Source organism: Stegostoma tigrinum, chromosome 26 (assembly GCF_030684315.1).
Source record: "Stegostoma tigrinum isolate sSteTig4 chromosome 26, sSteTig4.hap1, whole genome shotgun sequence".
Lineage (NCBI taxonomy): Eukaryota > Metazoa > Chordata > Chondrichthyes > Orectolobiformes > Stegostomatidae > Stegostoma > Stegostoma tigrinum.
Genome location: NC_081379.1, coordinates 28,994,479 through 29,015,320, shown reverse-complemented (window position 1 = coordinate 29,015,320; position 20,842 = coordinate 28,994,479). Strand labels below are relative to the sequence as shown.

General features: G+C 37.9%; 1 protein-coding gene across 1 annotated transcript in view; it reads right to left on the bottom strand.

Moving 5' to 3' along the window:
- Positions 1–17,443, bottom strand: part of dhx37 (DEAH (Asp-Glu-Ala-His) box polypeptide 37) — a 33,163-nt gene extending 15,720 nt beyond the window's left edge. Inside the window, exons 1-16 of the mRNA XM_048556471.2 lie at positions 17,243–17,443; positions 15,752–15,921; positions 14,850–14,962; positions 13,374–13,749; positions 12,112–12,260; positions 10,894–10,986; positions 10,189–10,285; positions 7,799–7,912; positions 7,197–7,298; positions 6,689–6,803; positions 6,285–6,383; positions 4,603–4,670; positions 2,984–3,128; positions 2,638–2,714; positions 1,240–1,472; positions 168–279 (exon numbers count right to left, since the gene is read on the bottom strand). Of these exons, the coding sequence (XP_048412428.1) occupies positions 168–279; positions 1,240–1,472; positions 2,638–2,714; positions 2,984–3,128; positions 4,603–4,670; positions 6,285–6,383; positions 6,689–6,803; positions 7,197–7,298; positions 7,799–7,912; positions 10,189–10,285; positions 10,894–10,986; positions 12,112–12,260; positions 13,374–13,749; positions 14,850–14,962; positions 15,752–15,921; positions 17,243–17,354 (2,175 nt within the window). The 5' untranslated portion in view covers positions 17,355–17,443. The remainder of the gene's footprint in view (positions 1–167; positions 280–1,239; positions 1,473–2,637; positions 2,715–2,983; positions 3,129–4,602; positions 4,671–6,284; positions 6,384–6,688; positions 6,804–7,196; positions 7,299–7,798; positions 7,913–10,188; positions 10,286–10,893; positions 10,987–12,111; positions 12,261–13,373; positions 13,750–14,849; positions 14,963–15,751; positions 15,922–17,242) is intronic.
- Between the last annotated feature and the right edge of the window lie 3,399 nt (positions 17,444–20,842).

The following is a 20,842-nucleotide window of genomic DNA, read 5'->3' as shown; positions in this document are numbered from 1 at the left end:
CAAAAAAAATTCAATCAGCACAACAGTTTTGATAAATCTTTACCTCCTGAATTATTTGATTTTAACTGGGAAGGGCTTCAATCTAAACTAAACCTCAATAACAAGAGCATGTTGCAGTCAAAAACAGAAAGTACTTTAAATACAAAGTTAACATCTTGTGTTCATACCTTTTCAATGTTCAAGTCTTTCATCTGCAGAACAAGATCATCTACAGGCCGCCTTGTGATCTCAGCTGCAGAGAATTTTTCGAAGTCAGCAAAAACGGCCGAAGAGTAAAGTCTGTACACAAACATTTATTGCACTTAATTACCATACTTCACATGTTGAAATGTTACAGGATTGATGTGAACTTCAATAGCAAATACAACATTCAATAATTTTACATTCCTAGGACATGAATTTGTTTTTAAAAGGCAGCTAGTTAGATCTAAATATTAAACTTGCTTATCAACGCACAACCATGCAAATAAATTTTTTGGGGTGACTCCATGCTCCTAAATTTCCAGCCAGAGCAAGACTCAAGAAAATTAGGACTGTAATTTTTTTTCTGCACTCTCAGGGTCACACTCTCTGTGATGTGGCTCTATTCTAGGGACTTGGATGGCATAAATTACACTGTAAATTATTTATTACGGAGAAAGCTCATTGTTTTAGAAAAAATAAATGATCATCTTCAGTTGAGATTTAAAAGATTTTTACAAGGTCCAGACTAAAATTGCAATTGTTTCGATATTCAAGCTTCAAGACAACATGTAATCTTGCAATGAATGTACCATAGCATCAGTACTGCAGTAAAATGTGCAAATACATAGTATCCTCCACTGACCATGATAGGCAAATCAAACTGTTCAATGTCTTTACTGTAAAGAAAATGTTAATTGAATCAAAATCTAATTAACATTTTTTCTACAATTAAAATAAAAACGATTTTCTTCCTTTTGTGGGTTTGGCCAGATTTCCATAGCATTCTGTAATTGCAATCTCCTCAGACCAATGCAGGCCCACTAAGAACAACATAGATATTACATTTGAGATCAACTTAATAATTTATCCTCCTGACAACGCAGGTGGGAGATGTTCTATCTCAACTCACCTTTTATCAGTCTGGAGAAATTAAGAATTTACTGCGTGCAGAATTCCAGTCCTGGGCTCAAAATCAGCTGTTTCACAAAGCAACAGAATTTTGGCCCATTTAGTTTAAAAATGGTTACTATTTAAAATTAAGTTGTCGCAGCTGACCTGTAACAGTGACCTGGTTCTGTACGGCCAGCACGACCTGCTCTTTGATTGGCTGAAGCCTGAGAGATCCACGTGATTTTGAATGATGAGACTCCAGTAACTTTATCATAAAATCGTTTCTTCACTTTTCCACAGTCCACCACATATTTAATGTTTGGGATAGTAAGAGACGTTTCAGCTACATTGGTTGCTACCACACATAACCGTGTACCATTTGGAGGTGGACGAAATACCTAAGTAATGGAATTTACAATTTCATGATACTGATTTGTAATTTCCTTCTAATTTTGCAGGAAACAAAAATGTTGTTTTGCACGGAAATATATTAATTTACAGGCTTTTAACTTACAGTTAGTGGTCACCAAGGTAGTTCTTGGGCAGATATTCTCTATTGTCACCCAGAAATATCTACTTAGCTATAAGTACATTGTTTTGTAAATTCTTTGTTGACTTCTTACCTCTCCATTCCTATTACCACATTAATTTCAAATGTTTTACTTTAAAACCTGATTTTCTTCAGTTAACTGACATTCTTATAGAAAAGACGAGGGAGTCCCCTGGACATGCTTCAATTTTTTCAAAAAGTACCCTACTTAGGAAAAGGTGACAATCATTCGGCTAGTTTGAAATCTTCAGTATTGTTTAGTTCAAAAATTATTGCTGAAACCTACAGCAACCTCCAAAAAATACTATTGACAGGTTAAAAAAAAACAGAAAAAGTCATCAACAGTTACAGTATTTTTTGTCAGTTTGCAGAAAGTGCAGTAAAACCACAGGCATTCAAGTTACAAATGAACAGACTGTTCCCTGTCAGAATCTGTATAAAACAATACAGAACTCAATGTTAGTCAGTGAAGGAATTAGCATAATCCTAGTACTCCAAAGACAGGAGTGTAGGCTGGGTCAATGAACATATTCAACTGAAGTGAACAGTTTTTGATCTACCAGGAAGTCAAGGAAAGTAGTTATGGCTACAATCAGATCAATTCGATCTTAGTAAGTGATGGACCAGACCAAAAGACTGATTTTTTTTAAAAAATTAGTTCACGGGTCCTTGGAATCGCTGACTACGCCAGCATTTATTGTTCCCTAAGTTGTTAAATTTTATCTCATTGATGCATGCGTCTACAAACAGACATTTACTTCTTCCACATAAAAGAATTGAACTAAAAACACAGAAGTTGGAATACTATGATATTTTGTAATTCAGCGAGTGTATAAAATCAGGAAAAGATATTAAATTTCTCAGAACTTTCATGGTTAGTATCACAAGGGATTAACATTATTGTTTCCATTTAAATATGCTGTCAATCTAGCTGCAAAGCATGAGCATGTATCTGCTTTTCTAGTACTTCACATTTCAGCATTTGAACTTTAGTCAGGGAGGAGAATGCTTACCTTCGCTTGTTTCTCTGCCACCAACAATGAAAAGAGCGGAAGAACATACAGTGGAATAGAAGGATCGGATATCTCAACTGTGTATAAAAAAACAGATACTAAGGTTGATTCTATAAAAACTACATATCAAGGAAAGTTGTGTGCAAATCCCTAATAACATTTCAAAAGATATACCAATGCAACGTGCCAAGGCATTCACTAAAAGTCTATTTTAATAAGGAGGAGAGTATGGCCAATTGATCCAAATTTGGATTAGCCTAAATTTTCATCCTACAAAACACTGACACTCTCCACTGCATGATTTCTTTAGAGAACTGACAGACATGATAGCTGTAAAACCATGTACCTTCTTCACAATCATCACCATCCCCCAAATCCAGATCTAGATCAGAGCCAATGTTATCCTCGTCATCAATCCCAGCTTCTCGATCTTCATCTCCCTCATCCACCGGCATTGCAGAGTAATTATCAAGGTTAATTTCTGGCAAATTCTGTGTAAAGAAATTAAACCAAAAGTTAACAATATTTGTAACAGCGATAAAGAACACATGGGCGTTAATGAAGGTCATGGCTTTCAATTTGCGAATTAATCATAGGAATAAAACGTATTCTAAAACTTGAAAGAAGTTCCATTAACTTAAATAATAACCGAACAGATGTATAGAGACAGCGCAACAGACACTGGACTTATCTTTTCGGTAAAAAAAAATCTTTACTCCCTAGAATGACCAGGTTATCAGGCACATGTGAATACCAATTGTTGAAAATTCCCCACCAAGTCACACATTATCCGGATTTCACAACTGCGTCCAAGTCCTGGAACTCCTGAATGAACAGCACTTAGAGTACCTCCATCATATGGGTTGCATCAGTTCAAGAAGGTGGCTTACTTTTACCTGGTTTTGTCAATGACACCTTCCTCTCAATTAAAATTTTAAAAAAACTTTGTGGTGTCAGATGCAACAAGTTCAGACACTATGCAGTTTTTATCTGTACACTTGCTCATTGTGTGTCCAATTTAGAATTCTATTGGTTTCATGGTTTGCTAAGAGTGGACACAGTATCCTAATTTAGAGAATCAATATTTTTTAGCGTTTGCAGCTTGAAATACCTACAAATTATTGGGAATATTAATTTGAAATTTATAATGAGAGACTTCAAAGTACACACCAGTGGTACAAAAGGACAAAGTTTGGCCACATGTTTAACTGTATACATGATGCACTGCGAAAAGCCAAATGGTACTAACTGCTATAATCGTGAACTGAAACTGCAAGTAAATTTTAATCAGTTAGTACAATAAAATGAAACTGAAATTTTTCTTTGCAATTCAAATCAGACGAAGCATGGAAAACAAAACTTGAAATAAACTGCTGACTACTTTCCCATTATGGTATACAAGCATCTGACAGTGCAACTTAACAAAACCAGTTAAGCCACCAAAAAAGTTAAACAGATGTAATAAGCACTCCCAAGTAATCATAAAAAGGAAAAATTAAATGAGAGGGATTTTGAAAAAGCAATGCTTAAAGTTCAACAAGATAAATTAGGCATATGTGCTGCTTTTCAAGGATCACTCTCCTGCAAGTGTCTACAGAAGCAGACTTCTGTTGAAGCAGCTGCACCAACTGCTGCTGAAGATGGTTCAGCTGTCAGATCAGACAGAGGTTTTGTTTAGTGATCTATTACAGCAAGTACATAATGATAAATTGGTGTCTGAAGTCATAAGTTGTTTCTCCATTTCAGGTGCTGTTGAATCCACCACATTAAATAATTGTACGAGGGTAATTCCACAACATTATGGTGCTTGCTTGAAGTTAATTCGGCAACATAGACATGGGTTCAATGATCCACCCTCTGTTGTCTTGTTATCAGAAGATTAAGCAAATGGATATACTGACTCTAAGTCCTTAATGAATCATAATACTGTAATTAATGTATGGAATAAAATACTAGAACACTTACAGATTTAGGTTTGGCCTTTTTAAACTTCCTGGTTGCTTCAACTGAATCATGTGAGGCAGCATCAGCTTCTACAATTTAAAAGAAAACAAACAAAAGCATGAAAAGTGCTGGGCCTCCATTGTTCAGATGTAGTCGTTCTCATGTATACCTTTAGACTGGGGGCCATTCATGCTTTCTTAATAACTGCCTTTATACCCCAAATTCTGGCAACAATGTGATCATAATTTCTATTTAAATTTACACATCGTAATTTTAGGATTGAGCCTAGCTATCAATTATAAGCTAAATATGCTGATGAAAAGTTGAATACTTATTGCTGCTCTCAAGAGGTCTGACAAAGAGAGTCTCCTCCTAGGAAACTGTTGAGAAAAGGATATTTGGATCTTTGCAAATTGAAATCTGATGGAGTTTGCAGGGTGTGGATTGCAACATCTAAAGGCTCTTGGGGCAATCATTTTGGACTGCAAGCTCCAAGGCAGGTGACAGTTGAGCAGAGACTGTGGCAAGACAGCCTTGGTATCAGAGCCAAGGGCCAATTACATGCATGCATGTGGTTCTTCGCTGAGGTCACAGCAAAATCTTCAAATTAAGTGTGGACAAACTACCTACAGTTCAGTGACTCTCTCCAATTTTTAAGTATTGAAATTTGGATCATAGTGGGCTTATGTTTGGGAAGCAAAGTTGTAGGTGTAACCTACCGGCTAGAACTTGGCAAAGGCTACTCAAACAATCAACAGATACTTCCTGATGCAAGAATGTACCACAGTTCAATCCAAATGGCCCAAAATGATATACCATAAACATTTTTGACAATGATTTTCACCCCTCAGTTCAACACTGTGGAATATTTCCTAAATTTGTTTGTAACAAATTGTGAACGTGTCCTTGACAAACACTTCTGGGATTTTGTCATGAGAAGCAAGAAAACATTGTCATCTCCAACATATCTCTGGAAATCAACAGAAAGAAGAAGCTTTCGGCAACTTTTTTTCTGGTTAGGAAACTTAAGCTCTTAAATATTTCAATAGGCACGAACATTTGACAACAACCTAAATTTACACAGCAATTCAATGTAATAAAACATCTCAAGATCCTATCAGAGAAATAATACAGCAAAAGTGTACATTGACCCACAAATGGCAATATTAGGGCAGATCATTAAATAGTGGTCAAAGAGATTGGTTTTAAGGAGCATGGTGAACGCTTAGGGAAGAATTCAGAACTTGTGAGCAAGTACCTGAAAGCATGGTCACCAATGTGGAGCAATTAAAATTGTTCAACTGGTCAAAATTTGATGAATGCAGATATCTCAGAAGGTTGCAGGGCTGGAGGAAATTACAAAAATGCAGGCAGGAAATGCCAGGGAAGGATCAGAAAACAAATATTGAGAATTATCTGACAGTATTACATAATTATACTGATGATGTTTTATGTGTTTATGTGTAATTTATAGCAATGCAAGATTTAGCTTTTATGCTACCCAGTGCATGTTGTCCAGCAGCTACAGGAAGTGTTCACATTGAGACATCACACATAGTTGCGAAAGAGACTCCTTCCAGAATGGTCTTCAACCTATAATCAGTCAACCTCAAACCAATATTTCAGTGGTACACATTTGACAAAAAAAATGTGCAATGGTGTTTAAAAACAGGTGTTTGAGCACGGTAGTGTAAAATATTTACCTTGCAAATTGCTATTAGGTCTGTAAGGAAAGGCTCTTCTCAATCTTCTGCACATAGAATGTACTTCTGCCTGTCCTGTCAGAAACACTAAGATACCTCCTAATAGGAAACAAATAATCACAAATCAAAATTAAATGCCAGAAGGAGTCGTCAAAAATGTTCAAGTAACAATTTGGGAATAAAGAAATTAGAAATTTAATCCTAATTGGAAATATCCATGTCATGTCTGGGCTCAATTCCTAAAAGTGCTTTAAGTGACAAACTCTCATTCTTTACACGCCCAAGAGCTGGAAAATTCTAGCTATCTTTCACAAAAAAAATTCAAACACCAAAAAGAAATTAAGTTACAGTATAATGGAAAGCTGCAACTTGTGAAAGAAAACAAAGTAGAACAATCGTCTTACCTGGAGGTAACATTCGATGAATTTTGCTGACTTTCCTAAAAGTCTCTCCTGCATAGTCATCAAGTGGAGTTCGCCTGTTAAAGTGAACAATGACAGGAAACTGCCTGGCATCCACCTGAAAGAATTATCAGAGGAACAACTGGGTTGCATTCTGTTTAAATTAATGAAAGTAAACTCAAGTGCAGAGAAAATCTGACAGCAGATATTTCAAAGTTTTCTTACAGGTAAAGTTGCCACAGTCCCAGAAGAGCATACAGCTGTTCTCTCATTAGCGAGAGATGACTGGTGCTGGTTTAACCCCGAGGGTCACCATTCCTCAGGCAAGCTTGAGAAGTGGGACCTTCTTGGAGAGCTCAGCCAGTAAAGGAATCGAAACTGCACTGTTCACATCCCTATGCAATGCACATCAGCTGCCCAGCCAACTGAGCCAACTAACCATTTTCTTGCGACATACTACATATGGTGATAAATTTAACGTGAACATTTCTGCTGTACATGATAAAGTTACCTGAACAACAGGAGGTGGATTTGGAAAGAGTCTCTTGTTTGCTGTAAAATCCTCCATACGTAAAGTCGCAGACATTATAATCAGTTTCATTGGTTGCCCTTTCTGTTGGGAACAAGCAAAATACTTACTGGGTAGGCTCTATACCAGCACAAGATGAAAAGACAACAAGTGTAAAGAATCCAATTAGGAAAGTCAGAATGGATCTAATATTGTATTGATATGGTCAACATCAAAATCAGAATTAGATGGAATGTATCTGTTAGTTTGGTTTAATGAAATTTCACCAATAGCCAGTCCTTTTAATATTTCAACCCATTATGAAGCACACAAATTGTTCAACAATATTCTTGGAAATAAATGCTTAATATAAATAATATCAGGATATGCAGAGTACTTTGCTGTAATTTTGTGTCCAAAATATTAAATCTACAATCTATTACTTTTCATCATGTCGATTCTTCACTCTCTTACTTTAAGCTGCATATATTATGAAAGGTGAGGCATGAAGTATTTTATATAAAAATTTCATGTCTCCATTTTAGAAATTATGCATTTAAATAAATCAAAACAAAAGGCTCATACCGGACAGAAGCTCTATTTACCTTCTCTCGCAGAGGAACAATACGAGATAGCAGGCCAATCAGTATATCTGTATAGACACTCCGCTCATGAGCTTCATCTATAATAATCACTCTGTATTTTGACAGTAAAAAGTCCTGGAAGATTAAATTTTTTTTCACAAAACAATTTCTAGTTAATTGTGGTAAACATGATTACAGGAAGGTCAACAAAATTTACAAATAACAAAAGCCTAGTTTTGACTATATACAAGTGTATCAGACTTTTTGTAGTGTACATCTTTACCATTTAATTACTGAAAATCATCCAACCAAAAGCATATCACCAAAATCTTGGCAATTTTAATGAACAGTTTACTCTTGCAGTTCCACAAGTTAATTTAGATGTTTACCTAATTGTATTTCCATACCTTATAGCACAACCTTAGGAGTGTGGAACATCGCTAAAGCACATTGCTGAAGTCTCATATTAATGGAGTTCAATTCTGTACCACAGGCTAGCATCTTAAATACATTTCTCAATGGCTCGATTTGGCATTACTAACGAGAACACACTGCTAACTTTAATCAAATATTAAAAACCTGCATTGAATGTATCTTTACTGCATTATGCATGACTGTGTGAGATCAACAATTTCTTTCATGGCACATCATGAAGTAAATAGCTTCACACTATCCGACCAATGAATCAACAACTGTTGGCCTGCAGTCAGACCTTTAAATGGTTTTGTATAGTCAAGATCGGTGAGTGCAAACAATTACAATTTATAAGGTCTGACATTTTCATGTATTTCAGAGATCAGTATTCAGTTGTGTTAAAGCTTTAGTAGCAATTACAAAAAGTTATATGATGTTGTGGAGGTGCTGATTCTGGACAGGGGTGGACACCTCTCTCACTAAGACCAGAAGAAGGAGCGAAGCTCTGAAAATTTGCGTTTTCAAATAAACCTGTTGAACTATAAGCTGGTGTCTTGTGATTTCTGACTTTGTCCATCCCCGTCCAACACCGGCACCTCCACATCAAGGCGAACATTGACACCACGAACTGTTGGCTCAGAGTGGACAGGATCTCCAAGAAGATCGCGCATATCGACACAGACATCATGTTTTTACAGAAATGCAAGAAACTACAAAAGATCCCATAAGGGCTACTTATAAATTCAGTGTCTGATGCCATCTCTCACTAACACCTGAACGAGGAGCAAGGCTGAAAAAGTTACTTAAAATAGCTCCCAGCTTGTAGTCCATCCTCAGCAATTAATTACCGTAAGACCATAAGACATAGGAGTGGAAGTAAGGCCATTCAGCCCTTCAAGGCCACTCCGCCATTTAAATCATGGCTGATGGGCATTTCAACTCCACTTGCCTGCACTGTCCCCGTAACCCTTGATTCCTTGAGAGATCAAGAATTTGTCAATCTCTGCCTTGAAGGCATCCAACGTCCCGGCCTCCACGGCACTCCGTGGCAATGAATTCCACAAGCCCGCCACTCTCTGGCTGAAGAAATGTCGTCTCATTTCAGTTTTGAATTTACCCCCTCTAATTTTAAGGCTATGCCCACGGGTCCGAGTCTCCCCGCCTAACGGAAACAACTTCCTAGCGTCCACCCCTTCTAAACCATACATTATCTTCTAAGTTTCTATTAGATCTCCCCTCAACCTTCTAAACTCTAATGAATACAATCCCAGGATCCTTAGCCGTTCGTCATATGTCAAACCTACCATTCCAGGGATCATCCGTGTGAATCTCTGCTGGACACGCTCCATGGCTAGTATGTCCTTCCTGAGGTGTGGGGCCCAAAATTGGACACAGTTTTCTCAATGGGGCCTAATTAGAGCTTTATAAAGCCTCAGAAGCACATCGCTGCTTTTATATTCCAACCCTCTTGAGATAAATGACAACATTACATTCGCTTTCTTAATCACGGACTCTACCTGCAAGTTAACTTTTAGAGAATCCTGGACCAACACTCCCAGATCCCTTTGTACTTCTGCTTTACGAATTTTCTCACCATTTAGAAAATAGTCCATGCCTGTATTCTTTTTTCCAAAGTGCAAAACCTCGCATTCACTCACATTGAATTTCATCAGCCATTTCCTGGACCACTCTCCTAAACTGTCTAAATCTTTCTGCAGCTTCCCCACCTCCTCAGTACTACATGCCTGTGCACCTATCTTCTTTTATTGGCAAACTTCGCCAGCATGCCCCTGGTCCCTTCATCCAGATAATTAATATACAAGGTGAACAGCTGCAGCCCCAACACTGAACCCTGCTGGACACCACTCGTCACCGGTTGCCATTCCGAAAAAGAGCCTTTTATCCCAACTCTCTGCCTTCTGTCAGACAGCCAATCCTCAATCCAAGCCAATTACCTTTCCAACTCAACATATATTCAATAAGGAAATTCAACTCACCCTCTGTACTTCTTTTAGAAGCACACCATCTGTCATAAACTTTATTTTTGTGTCTTCAGTTGTATTTCCTTCGTATCGTATTTGATAGGAAACCACCCTATAGATACAACAAGTTAAGTCTACTGCATAGCTTCAGTAGTCAACAATATCAGCTGTCTTTATATGACCTTCATAGTATAAACTGAGGTATTGCATACTAGATAAAGATATAAATAATAAGAAGAAAATGGAAACAAAAATTAGACCAGTTACACTGACACCACACATGCAAATAACTTGGCAACTGGCATGTCACATGCCTTGTAAAGATCTGTGGTATATATCGAAACCCCAGACATGCATATGGTTGCTAGGGAACATAATTGAGCTTAAAAGTCATTAAAATAACTAAAAGGTACCATTTGATAAGCAATTCTGCTATCTACATACTAACATATTTAGGTTAAATCTGTGGACCTGAAGGTTTGCAATTTTTTTGGTACTGTTGCTTCAATGGCAGATGAACACTAAATCTGTTTGCATTAGCTACTTGAAAAATCTCCATATCAATGCAAAGATAAATTTAAACCTTATTTACACCTAAAAAGCTCCTTCATATGCACATATGATCCTATGAGGCAAAATATTGAATACTGCTGGTATTGTTGACCTCCTCCCTTCCCCAATCCCTATCGAGTTTCAATTCACATCTAGAAACATTTTTACCTGTGTGAAAGGTTCATTTCCGTTGCAACTCGCTGGGACATACTTATAGCTGCTACCCGTCTGGGTTCTGTGATTCCAATGATTCCATTACCACTGTAAACAATGACCAGAGAGATGTTTATGGCCTGGCATCTGCTGCAAACACCTGCACAGATCTGATGATTTTCTAGGCAATAATTAATGATAACCTTGAATTGAAATAGAGACTGCTCAAAAATTGTAATGTGGAATGGGATCATACCTTATAAAGGAGGGTGTGGGTTAAGTTGTTTAAAACTCAGGAACCTCAATTTTTTTAAATCATCATGGATAATAATAAAATTATGGGTGTTTTTAAAGAAAGCAAAACATTCTAAATGGTCTAGGTTATAATAAAAGCAGAAATAGGCATAAGGAAACGAGTTGTCTTATTGACACCCACTCAGAAGCTGACCAAAGTATGACAGTCTGTCTTGTCCCTGTCACATGATGATAAATTGTGCTCGGAAGAATTTTTTCACGTACAACATTTTAAATCTCCTTTTGTTCAGAAGAATACAACTGATCCAGGATTGAGTAACAAAATTTCATCAGACTTGTTGGTAAACTCCCATTCTAAACGCTGTCATATAGAGGGGTTCGGACCATAAATGTTACATTATTCGACCAGTAAATCCAGACGCATGGACTAATGATTCAGAAACATAAATTCAATACCTACTGTAACAACTGAGAATTTTATTAAGGAACACTGAATACTTCAATTAAAAAACAGGGCTGGTGAAGTTAAGACTGATTTCCTTCGAGAAAAGAAGGCCAAGAGATGATTTGATAGAGATATTCAAAACCATGAGTGGTCTAGACAGAATAGGTCATGAAAGGGTCAAGAATTAGTGACACAGATTTAAAGTAATTGACAGAAGAAGCAACAAACATGAGGAAAAATGTTTTGATGCAGACACTGGTCAAGTTCTGGAATGCACTGCCTGAGTGGAAGCAGATTAAATTGAAGCATTCAAAAGGGAATCAGACTATTATCTGAAAAGCAAGAATGCTCAGGGTTATTGAAAGAAAGAGGGAGATGGCATGAAGTTATTGTTCATTCAGAGAGCTGGTGCAGACACGATGTGACAAATGGCCTCATTCTGCAGTCACAATTCAGTGGCTCTCTGAAATTCTGTGACATTTTAGACATATTAACATCACAAAATACACTTTTCAAGCTTAAGAACTTTGTACCTGGCATATCCAGCTTCATAGAGAAACTGGGGCACCTGTGTGGTTTTACCACTCCCAGTCTCTCCACAAACAACTACCACAGGGTTATGTTTAATGGCCTCCATGACAACTTGTTCTTCTGCTAGTATTGGTAACTGCAGACGAGCTTCCTGGAAGAAAAGAAAATATCTCCGTTAGAGACAGTTAATTGACATATTTGTAAATTGTTAATGAAAATAGAAGTAGGTTATCACAAACAGCAGAGTCTGTTAAAATATTTTTAATGGTTGACTTTTCTTATGGGACCTCTGTCCATTTCGGACCCAATTCAGGTGGCTTGTATCAAGCTGAAATTCACTGGCTGATAATAACTCCAGAAGCAAACTTGTGGCTTCATTCAGTCGAGGATGGATTGGAGAGGCTGAAACTCTTTTCTTTGGGGAGGAGAAGGCCAACAGGCGATCTGACAGAAGCTTGCAAAATCACAAGGGACCTGAATAGAACAGATAGTGAGAAACTGTGCTTGTTCACAAAATGATGAGGGACATCGATTTAAAGTGATTTGCAAAAAATCACTAATTGGAAGTGTGGGGGAGACAGGTTCAATTGAGGCATTCAAGAGGGCAAAACATTATTATTTAAATGGAAATAATGTGCAGGAGTATGGGAAATAAAAATGCAGGGAAATGCTACCAATTCATGGAGCTCAGTTGGAGACAGTGGAATATGATGTACTGAATGTTCTCTTCGACACCAAAACACTTCTTTGATTCTGTTATTCAGAACCAATTACATGCAATGCAAGTTAATACTGGGGTTAAATCCTGTTTGACAAAGAGTTCCACTCACAGCACTGTTGAGTTTAGAAATTATTGTTTAAATACATAACGCTAGTACAAAGACAGATAGCATTTTAAAAAACGGACGGACTTTTTGTCCGTTCAAACTGCCTCTTGTACAATAGACAAATAGTATCTGTCCACTGTTACAGTGATCAGGGAAACAGAAAGGAAGAAAAACAACTGCCCTGTAAAAAAACTGAATTATTCCTGCTCCTATTTTACTTATAACAACTAATACACAATATGTATATACATAAAATGGCATCCCATCGTGATTTCCACCACCTGCAGTATGGTATTGGTCATTAAGAAATTAGAATACCAAAAGAATTGTCTTTTAAGAATACGTATTGCAGCCAATATTAATTCATTACTCAAATAATAACTGAATTTAAAGTTGAAATGTTAAAACACATTTCACAATTTACCACAATTGAGTACCTGAATCTTTGGGGTTCTGTCCACTGGAATGAAAATAGCAGGTTCTGAGAAAGACTGTTGCATTACATTTTGACTCGTTTTCTCATTAACCAACACTGACGCTGATGGCTTCTCAGTTATCATCTCTGTATTGCTCAAGGAGTTTTGAATTTGTTCAGCAGTGTTGACATCCCTTTCTTCTCCACTTGACTGCATGCTGTCATTTTTCATTTTCTCTGCATCACCCACTTGTTCTTCATCATCTGATCTGTCCGAAGAGGTGCTAGTCTCAGACTCTGATGCCGACTCCACAATCTCAGAGGTTCTTCTGTGTCTTTTCTTGTTGACCCCGCTAACACTACTGATTCTGCACTCACTGTTAGCCTCCTGTTCAGACCTAAAATATGAAGTAGCAGCAAACCTTTCTATCAAACCAAAATGAGAACTTAGTACTGAAATTAATATATTTCCCTTGAGAAAAGTGTAAAACTGATAAACTAGTGCCAAGTTATTCAGCATGGGACAGAATATTCGGTAATTATTACATGCTGCAGGGTAAACATTGATTTACTTTTAGTTCCTGTAAATGGCAAAAACTGGTCCTAGGGAAAAGAAAATCAGAAATATTTTTCCTTCAGTAAAACTGAAGCCCCTAGTCAACTCCCACATCAGGCGATTATGCTTGGATTTCTACATTTCCTGCTTTAATCTTTAAACTAAAAATACTTCAATTACAATTACAACATTCAGCTGATCTTCAACTGTACCAAAGTATAGATTGTGTATCAAAAGTAACGGCATTGAGTGTTGTGACAGAATTAGGTATGTAAAAGAGTAAGCTAGTATATCAATAAGTTTTGGTCTTGCCATTAATATATTGCAGTTAAAATCTAAAACAACTTGGAAAAAATCCTACAGAAAAGTGACAATTTTTTGTAAAAACATTAGTCATGATCGAGGAAATTATGTAAAATGTTCCTGTAGATACACCCATTGCTCTTTTTCATATTTTGTGAGTAAAATTTAAAATGGATAGTACTTTAACTTTAGTAAACACACCAATCTATTAATGTTTAAATATGATTTTATTGGTTTAAATGGGCACTTCTTGAATGATACTTACATCCCCAACAAGAATGAGCTGAACAAACAATCTGCTGCCATTTCTGCACATTTAGCAAGTTCCTTATTGTCAGTGTCTCTATATCTAACATTTCTCAAATTAGAAGTTTCCATTAAACATTAATGGTCCGAATAATGATTCAAATGCTAGTTGGGGTTTCACAACAGATTATCCACAACTACAATATTGTAATTTATTTAAGTAAACTCTAGATCAAACACTTCACAGCACATAAATATCAATCTTCAACTCTACAGCAACCAGAATCTTCCTAAGTGCTTTGAAGTGAATATGAAGCATTCAGTGGACATTCTGACCATCCAACAGTACTTAAACAAATAATTGTCTCAATGAAAAAGAAGAAAATAACATACAGCTTAGGTTGATATAAACGCTTTCCGGTGCCCATTTTTGAGGTGGTATAGAAAAGCTTCATCTCAGACTCTGAGACCTGGCATTTTGCCAATTTATTCAGAATGTCTTTTCTCTGCAATGGAAAATGGGAAAAGAAAGTTCATTTGATTTTATAACCACTCAACATATGTACATTTTGTTAAGCAAAACAGGTCAAATCTTATTTTTTCCAACTACATATGCCTTGACCAGCTCATTACTATCAAGAAAAGATTTGTTTAATGCTGTTTTTGCATTGGGTGCAACAAGAATAATCTTATTTTTTCCAACTACATATGCCTTGACCAGCTCATTACTATCAAGAAAAGATTTGTTTAATGCTGTTTTTGCATTGGGTGCAACAAGAATATAGTGCAAACTTATAAAGGTAAGCACTCCATCTCACAAAAAACCTACAATTTTTTACAGTTAGCTCAGGAACGCCACTCAGGAAATGTTCATATACATCTAGATGAGTTGGTCTGAATGCCACTGACACCTCAAACTGCAGCCTAACGTAAACACAACCAACACAAGCAGAACTGAGTACCTTACTGCACCAGAGTTTAATTGCCAGTACACACTTAATATTAAGCCAGAAACAGTCTCCAAATACCTACAGACACACAGGCAGTCATTCTGAACATGTTAATGAAGGTCAGTTTTCAGGATTTGAGGCTGGATTACTGTTCATGGCTGCAAGGCATCTCACTCCCAGCAGTGAAACAAACACCAGGAAATTCAGTACATTACTTGTCTTCAACAACTGAACAGCTAAAATCATAATCATGCCAAATTAAAGTTATATCAGTGTTGAAACATTGTGTTTAAACAGGCTTTGACTGTATACAGTAGTTTTTAAAATGTGTATTTCATAGTTCACCTGCGTTTTCTTCTCTTTCTGTTCTAGAATTTTCTCCAGTTGTTTCCTCTGCTTCTTGCTCAAAGGTTGCTTTGATTTTCTAGCATCTTCGCTCACCTGTTTTCTTTTTGCTCTCTTTGCAGGTAAAACCAGAGCATTGCTTTCATCAATACCTTTGATTGTAACTCCATCTGTAATAGTGTAAATGGTCTTATATGTCCATTGAAACGTGCTCAACTTCACAACAGGAAAACATGCAGAGCATGACCAAAATACAAATTAAAATGGTTACAACATATACTTTTGGTAATTCACAGGTATCAAAATGTATAGAAACATATATTACTTGAAAAGAGTCTTGCATGTGGTTTTCCAGCCAATTTTTCTAACATTTATTTGCCAGTAAAGCTCTAGTCAACAGCTACAAAGAATATTGTAGTATCCATTTTTTTCCTTCTTCTCCTTCATGAAATTCAGAATACAAATACACACACAATTAAAGAATGCTGAGGGATAATTTAATGAGGGCACAAAATGTTATGGACAGCCCTGCGGAGATCAAAGCATTGACAGTCTTTAAGACAGAGATGAATTAGTTCTTGATTATTAAAGGGATCAAGAATTAGAGAGAAGGCAAGGGAACTGAAACAAAAACAGAAAAAGGGTCACCGGACCCAAAACGTTAACTCTGATTTTTCTTCACAGCGGCTGGCAGACCTGCTGAGCTTTTCCAGCAACTTCTGTTTTTGTTCCTAATTTATGGCATCTGTAGTTTTTTGGGTTTTATTTAGGTAGGAGAACTGGGTTCAGAAACACGTCAGCCATGGTCAAATGGCAGAGTAGACTCGATGGGCTGAATGACTTAATTCTGCTGCCATATTTCATGGTGTTATAATACAATGTGGATAACAAGGTCTTATTTTCCTGAGCAGAAGCCATTAGCTGGACAACATAAGAAACTGGCCGAAAAACCGGAGAGAAAATTCAATGTTTTCCCCCACCCTGAGTGTGGTGGGACCTAAAACTCACTGTTTGACAGGTTGGTAGAGGCAACTATAGGATTAAAAAGACCATTTAGGTACATTTCCAGTGCTGCAACTTGCAGGAACAGGAACAAACATCGAAAAGCCGCGATCGGGTTCATTCTATTTCAGAAACAAGACAGACTCCTTCTGTATCATAAGTATCTACATCAGAATAGATTGGTACGTTTAGCAAATTAAGATGGGGCTATATAAAGTCCATAAAACAAAAGATGCTGGAGACAGTCGATATTATGGGTAGAAATATTGAAATGTAAGTCTGCCGTAGGGCTCAGCGTTAAACTAAAAATGCTCTTCTAGATGTTTCTAACGCGTTAGAGAACAAACTAAACGAGATCTTGCCCATTAAGATGTCGTTTTTCTGTGGCAGCACGCTGTCACCCCATTTTATTTTAAATGGGCTACGTATCCTATTGAAGACTTTCTGATGAAGGATAGACTTGAGTAAAACATTCTTTTTAAAGCACACCTTCCAGTTCAATCTCAACTTTAACTCCATTACAGGATTGTTCTGAAGAGTTTTCCACGTCTTTAACCTGAAGCCTCGCTTTCCAATTATGCCTTTTCCGCAATCTGCCCATCCTCAGAGGTACAAGAAAATCCCTTAGAAACACAGTTATGCATCCGAAATCTGGGTTGAGGGATCCAACACACGTGTCCCCACCGGAAGTGTCCGTCGGCACCTTACAAAAGTATTCCGGCTGGAATCCGGTCCGGCGGAAACTGTTCCGTCAAATTCTTCGCTGGCGAAACCCAAACCTTATTGTTTCTGAGATAGTACGAACTGCGGATGCTGGAGAATCTGAGATAACAGGGTGTGGAGCTGGATGAACTCAGCAGGCCAAGCAGCTCCTCTGATGCTGCTTGGCCTGATGTGCTCATCCAGCTCTACACCTTGTTGACCTTAAAATATTGTCCTCACGAGTCTTCTCGTATTATGGTAGTGTCCTGCCTGCCTCAGATGCCATAATCTGAGGCTGATTAAAATAACTCAAAAGTCTAGCAATAAAAAAAGGAGACCTTCCAAACCAAATCAGGTTCAGCCTCCTCTGTAAGAACCTACTGTCCATTCCTTGAGTTCAGCCATTGAGTAAATATCTCTTAACTCCGGACTGAATTTCACCAAATTAGGCTCAGTGTCAATTTCAGGGAGTTTGAGGGAGTGTTTTACTCTGTCATGGTGGGTTGAATGGCCTACTTCAGCATGGTAACATTTTACAATCCTTAACTCGTCTAAGACGTTTATTCTCTTGGATTTTCAGAAATGGACATTTAATGAAAACACACTCAGTATGTTTGATATATAGGCTGTTTGCAAATGTTGCGAGTGTCATTGATATGCCATGGTGCTATTAAGCAACATGTCAACCCCCTTTATTGATTACTGCTGGCTGACATAACAAACAGCCTGACTTTATGTCTGCACTAAGAGGCAAGGCATGATAAGACAAAAGAACACTGAGTTTGTAAGTTACAAATGATGTCGTATTTTGCAAAAAAGCAATGCAAGGCAGGGATTTTGTGAGCATTCAAGTAGCTGCAGAGTAAGTGAGAGTTAAGGCAGGGAAGCAAAGAGACCTGAGAAACTCCCTGCTCTGGCCCGTGAAACAGGTGCCTGTCCCAGCATGCAACTGTACTACAATGCAAGATGCCCACGCACATCGAAGTGCAATATTGAAGTAGGTAACTATTATTAGTAAATCAAAGATGTGCTATGATAATGTGATGAGGCCGGTGATGGTCTAATGCTAACCCGCGTAGACAGGAATGAGCAGGCAGACAGTCACTATCCATAGAGAAACCCTTGAGATGTTAGGGGCTTCCAGCCAAGATGGAGGCCTAGAGGCAAAAATGGTGAGCTGGAGCCGACAAGAATTTGTTCTGAAATACACATCAGGAATTGTTACCATCTAGTTTCTCTCCGCTGCACTGGAGAATAGCAAACTCCACATAAATGAGGCAAGAGAAGAATGAGATGCTAACGCGTACAATTGGATCTCTCACCGTTCACCAATGAGATTCTCATCTCACTGTTCAAACCTTGAGAGCAACATCACACCTGTTATCTCAATGTCGAGAATCTCATTTTTCCAATTTCTCCTTATTTTCCCAATTGACTCAGCATTGTCTACATCATTGAGGTGTTGGAAAAGTTCATTAACATGGGCCCTTTCCTCTTCAGAAGCTAATAATTCCCATGGCCACCACACTACACCACCCCTTCAAGAAAGCCAGAATAAAATCTGAAATTATTACGAGTAATCTTGATAAGAAAGGCATATGAAAAATTTCATGCCTTTTGGAGTCCACCAGTTGGGCCTCAAAAATGCCAAGCAGATCAGGTAGGATTTCTGAAGCTTTCATTATACGTGGTTCAAAAGGTGCAGGAGGCCAGAGGTCAGATCAGGAATTGAAGGATGTATACAAATGGGAAAGCAGTGTCAAATTCACATGGACATGAACAAAAATATTTAGTAATCATCATGGTTATCCGAGTCATCCTGGGGGAGATCAAAAATACAGTGCGCATATTCAAGGCATTGGTGAACTGTAATCATTCAAGATGGCAACACACCACCACCTTTTCAAGGGCAAGCAGAGAGGGGCAATAAATGCTAGCCCAGCCAGCAGTGCCCACATCCTACTAGAAGATATAAAGAAAAATCATAGTTTGACTGGGCCATTGATCTGCTATCTCATTACAGAGAGATGAATAGTGGTGAGCTTAACCTGAGGGCTGCACACTTCAGGCAACATGTGCGATTGAGAAGAAGAGCCCCTCATGGTAACCTCAGCTGGTGCGTGAACTGAACCCTCTCTGTTGGTATTATCTATGCATTGCAAACCTGCTACCGTACTAACTGAGCTCACTGTAAAACCAAATGATTGTTGTAAGTTTGTTTCAGCTGAGAAAACCAGTTCTGACTGCATATGATTCCATCTCACATTTTGAAGAGGGCCAGGAGTGTTTTTTCTGTCCTTCACCAGCAACACACCAGAAACAGATTAACTGCTCATTAATCTTATTTGCTGTTGATGAAATTGTGTCTTGCTGTGTCCAAAAAGGTTTCTAAAGCTGCCTAATGCCTGCAGTGGAAAAAAAAATCAAGATTGGATGCAAATGTAATACTGTGGTGTAGGAAGGCAATTGCTTTTTCAGGTCAACTTGAATTAGTCAGGGTGAGAAATGCTTTAAAATGACTGAGGAAGAAAACTTATTTGATTTCCTAACTGCGGATGCAGGGGCTAGATCTGTCAACCAACAGCCTGGGCTATTTGGTGGGAGCATGCAAAGAGGTGTAGGTGCAGTTTTTGACTGGAATTTCAAGAAAGCAGAAAAACTGGATATATCTTGCTGTTAGAGATAGTAAGAACTGGGCATTTCTGAAAAAGGGTCCCAAACTGTAACATTAGCTTTCCTGCTTGTCTGATGCTGTCTGGCCTGCGGTGTTCCTCAAGCTCCACACTATGTTATCTGTATCTTGCTGTTGCTTTGCAGTGATGCCAACTATAACAAATAAGCTTTCTCTTCTGCAATGGACATTAGTAACCTGACAAATAGATGCCCTTGCTCGATAATCACTTGTAACACAAGCCTAAAATAACTCTATAGCAAATAAAATGGGAGTAGTGTCGATAAAGAAGCAAGTTTACTAGGTTGTCCTAAAGCAGAAGATAGAAGCCCAGTTCCAAAGATGCCTAACATATAAATTGGCTGATTCTTCACCACAGCACAGGTTGAGGCAGGGGGAGGAGTTCATATTTTATGTGCTAACTGGAGGCTGCTTTAATAAAAAAAAAGAAACCTATTAGAAGGGCTTGTGCTCTGACTAGTATTAAATGAACAGGTATTAGATGCAAGTGGAGTGGGGAGGGGCAGTATCTGTATTAAATGGTATTGTAGTTTGTAATGTGGGCAATGATTGTTACATCTCCAGAATTACAGCAGTGCCTCCATTTACAGTTTTCTTTTAATCATTCATGATATGAGGGCATCGGTGGCTAGGCCAGTGTTTAATATGCAGAGAACAGTTAAGAATCAACCACATTGCTGTGAGCCTAGAGTCAC